General features: G+C 44.7%; 1 protein-coding gene across 1 annotated transcript; it reads right to left on the bottom strand.

The window, feature by feature from the left end:
• Positions 1-226: 226 nt before the first annotated feature.
• LOC137256434 (uncharacterized) lies at positions 227-775 on the bottom strand. Its single transcript, XM_067794277.1, has one exon. It carries the CDS (start codon positions 773-775, stop codon positions 227-229), a length of 549 nt encoding a protein of 182 aa, XP_067650378.1.
• Between the last annotated feature and the right edge of the window lie 3179 nt (positions 776-3954).

Here is a 3954-nt window from a genome sequence, read left to right as displayed (position 1 = left end):
ATGTAGGGCAGTAAAATATCTAGACTATCATATATTTTTACTTAAAACTAGCGACCCGTGAAGAACCGGGGTAGAATAGGTTTTCAACAACCCATTGAGCAGATCGATGTTCATGCTGTTCATTGTTGAATTGTCTGGTCATGGCTCGGTTATTACCAGATCGCCCAAATATAGCTGGAATATTGCTGGGTGTGGCGTAAAACTGAACTCACTCACTCACTTAAAACTACCATGTTGCCATGCCAATAACAATTAACCCTACGATAGGTGATACAGTCGATGCACTCTCTTCAGGGGCAGGGGAAGGTCGAGTGCTGAGGGCGGGGTGAGGACGAGTGCTGAGGGCGGGGGGAGGACGAGTGCTGACGGCAGGGGAACGTTGAGTGCTGAGGGCAGGGGAACGTTGACTGCTGAGGGCGGGGGGAGGTTGAGTGCTGAGGGCGGCGGAAGATCGAGTGCTGAGGGCAGGGGAAGGACGGGTGCTGAGGGCAGGGGAAGGACGAGTGAGTGCTGAGGACAGCGGAAGGACGAGTGCTGAGGGCGGGGTGAGGACGAGTGCTGAGGGCGGGGGGAGGACGAGTGCTGAGGGCAGGGGAACGTTGAGTGCTGAGGGCGGGGGAAGGTTGAGTGCTGAGGGCGGGGGAAGATCGAGTGCTGAGGGCAGGGGAAGGACGAGTGCTGAGGGCAGGGGAAGGACGAGTGAGTGCTGAGGACAGCGGAAGGACGAGTGCTGAGGGCGGGGGAAGGTCGAGTGCTGAGGGCGGGAGAAGGACATGCTTACAAGTACTTTATTCAGGAGACCCTGGAATCATCACATACTTGTAATTGTACAAACGCACAATGTGTGTAAGAATGGGTGACTTCCTAAAATTCTAAAAAATTCTAAAATTCCAACTTGTTTTGATTGAACGTGAGGTATGATTGTCTACTGTCTTTTGAGGAAGTGGTCTCATATCATAATGGCGGCTACAGGCAATTACTGGTTTAGAATTGTATAAAGACCGTAGAATTGATCCACCTCCGTGATCCACCTTCAATCGCTGGTGATCTGTAACCCAGTATTATTTTGCTCTGAAATGATTTACTATTTTGACACTGAACTCAAAGTTCTAAGCAAATTTTGATAATCTATAGATTAGCTGGTCGTTATACTGCCCTTTGGTGAAAGGATTTAAATAAGTATAAATATATCTGTTCTTAGTACGTGACTTTTTGTCGTGACGATATTGCTGTAATGTTGCTGTTGTGACGTTAAATATCAACTCAAGCACTAACTCACTCACTGCTTTGATCATGTGTTTGACATTAATTTGATGTGAGACAAGACTGCAATATCGCAACTGTGGGTCTGATAACATACTATGGCTCATCTGAACTACGTGTTATCAAAACACAGATCCTAGTCAGCCAAATCCCACTCTTGTTATGTCCGAGACCATTTTTGATAGAATCTTGCTTAGGGTGAGGACACCTTGATAACCTGGTATGGCATCTAATTGGTATGATGATACTGTGTTTAATGTTCCGGACCATTAATTCTGGGTTTTCCGATAAATGTTTTCAACAAACGGGTTCCTACAATTGAATGTTGCCCCATGATATGTCGCAACTATTGGACAAACATCAACCAATATGTACACCTGTTCAAAGCTCAATCACAAATAACTAGGGCCGAGGGGTATTCTAGTGGATAAAGCGTTCACTCGTCACGCCAGAGACCCGGGGTTTATTCTCCGCATGAGAACATTGTGTGAAGCCCATTTCTAGTGTGCCCCCAGCCATGATATTGCTAAAATATTGCTAAGGGCGGCATAAAGCCAAACTCGCTCTCTCTCCCACCCACTCACAAACAACTACATGTATGTCTCTATTGGAAAATAGTGTGTGAGCATTTCATTGTCCCAGGTTTGATTCCACAATTAGTGCAATCAGTGAAGCCCACTTGTGGTGTCACCAGCTGTGATATTGCTCGATAATTGCCGTATTTTGTCGAAAGTGGCCGAGGGACTAAGATTATTTTGACAAACATGGAGACTAGGCAGACTAAGTAGCAATGTACTCCTACAAAAAGTACATTATGTCATGCTTACATTCACCAGTTTGTCTCGCCCAGACTCGTTTTGACTGATGGTATAACGCCTGCGATGTTGAAAAACACTCACATGCACCCCATGAAGATTAAAAACATGCATACAAACCCCAACAATATATATGTCTGCGATGTTGAAAAACATACACTCCGTTAAGATTAAAAACATGCACATACATCCCGTGAAGAGTACAAACATGCACATACATCCCGTGAAAATTAAAGACATGCACACGCCCCTTGAAGACTAAAGCACATGAACATGCACCCTGTGAAGATTAGAGTGAGTGAGTTTAGTTTTACGCCCCACTCAGCAATATTCCAGCTATATGGCGGCTTTAATTAAGTCATCGAGTCTAGACAAAAAATCCAGTGATCAACAACATGAGCATCGATCTGCGTAATTCGAAACCGATGACATGTGTCAACCAAGTCATCGAGCCTGACCACCCGATCCCGTTAGTCGCCTCTTACGGCAAGCACAGTCGCCTGTGGGTTGCTGAAGGCCTGTTATATCCCGGGACCTTCACGGGTCGTGAAGATTACAAACATACACACATATCCCGTGAAGAGTACAAACATGCACGTACACCCCGAGAAGATCCATGCACATACATCCCGGGTAGACAAAAAAATTAACAAGAAGAGTACAAACATGCACATGCATCCCGTGAAGAGAACAAACGTGAACATACATCCCGTGAAGAGAACAAACATGAACATACATCCCGTGAAGAGAACAAACATGAACATACATCCCGTGAAGAGAACAAACGTGAACATACATCCCGTGAAGAGTACAAACATGAACATACATCCCGTGAAGAGAACAAACGTGAACATACATCTCGTGAAGAGAACAAACATGAACATACATCCCGTGAAGAGTACAGACATGAACATACATCCCGTGAAGAGTACAGACATGAACATACATCCTGTGAAGAGAACAAACATGAACATACATCCCGTGAAGAGAACAAACATGAACATACATCCCGTGAAGAGAACAAACGTGAACATACATCCCGTGAAGAGTACAGACATGAACATACATCCCGTGAAGAGTACAGACATGAACATACATCCCGTGAAGAGAACAAACGTGAACATACATCCCGTGAAGAGTACAGACATGAACATACATCCCGTGAAGAGAACAAACGTGAACATACATCCCGTGAAGAGTACAGACATGAACATACATCCCGTGAAGAGAACAAACGTGAACATACATCCCGTGAAGAGTACAGACATGAACATACATCCCGTGAAGAGAACAAACGTGAACATACATCCCGTGAAGAGTACAGACATGAACATACATCCCGTGAAGAGTACAGACATGAACATACATCCCGTGAAGAGAACAAACGTGAACATACATCCCGTGAAGAGAAGAAAACATGAACATACATCCCGTGAAGAGTACAGACATGAACATACATCCCGTGAAGAGAACAAACGTGAACATACATCCCGTGAAGAGTACAGACATGAACATACATCCCGTGAAGAGAACAAACGTGAACATACATCCCGTGAAGAGTACAGACATGAACATACATCCCGTGAAGAGAACAAACGTGAACATACATCCCGTGAAGAGTACAGACATAAACATACATCCCGTGAAAAGTACAGACATGAACGTACATCCCGTGAAGAGAACAAACGTGAACATACATCCCGTGAAGAGTACAGACATGAACATACATCCCGTGAAGAGTACAGACATGAACATACATCCCGTGAAGAGAACAAACGTGAACATACATCCCGTGAAGAGTACAGACATGAACATACATCCCGTGAAGAGAACAAACGTGAACATACATCCCGTGAAGAGTACAGACATGAACATA

The sequence above is a fragment of the Haliotis asinina genome, chromosome 11 (genome assembly GCF_037392515.1).
Source record: "Haliotis asinina isolate JCU_RB_2024 chromosome 11, JCU_Hal_asi_v2, whole genome shotgun sequence".
Taxonomy (NCBI): Eukaryota; Metazoa; Mollusca; class Gastropoda; order Lepetellida; family Haliotidae; genus Haliotis; species Haliotis asinina.
This window is presented reverse-complemented; position numbering and strand designations above follow the sequence as displayed.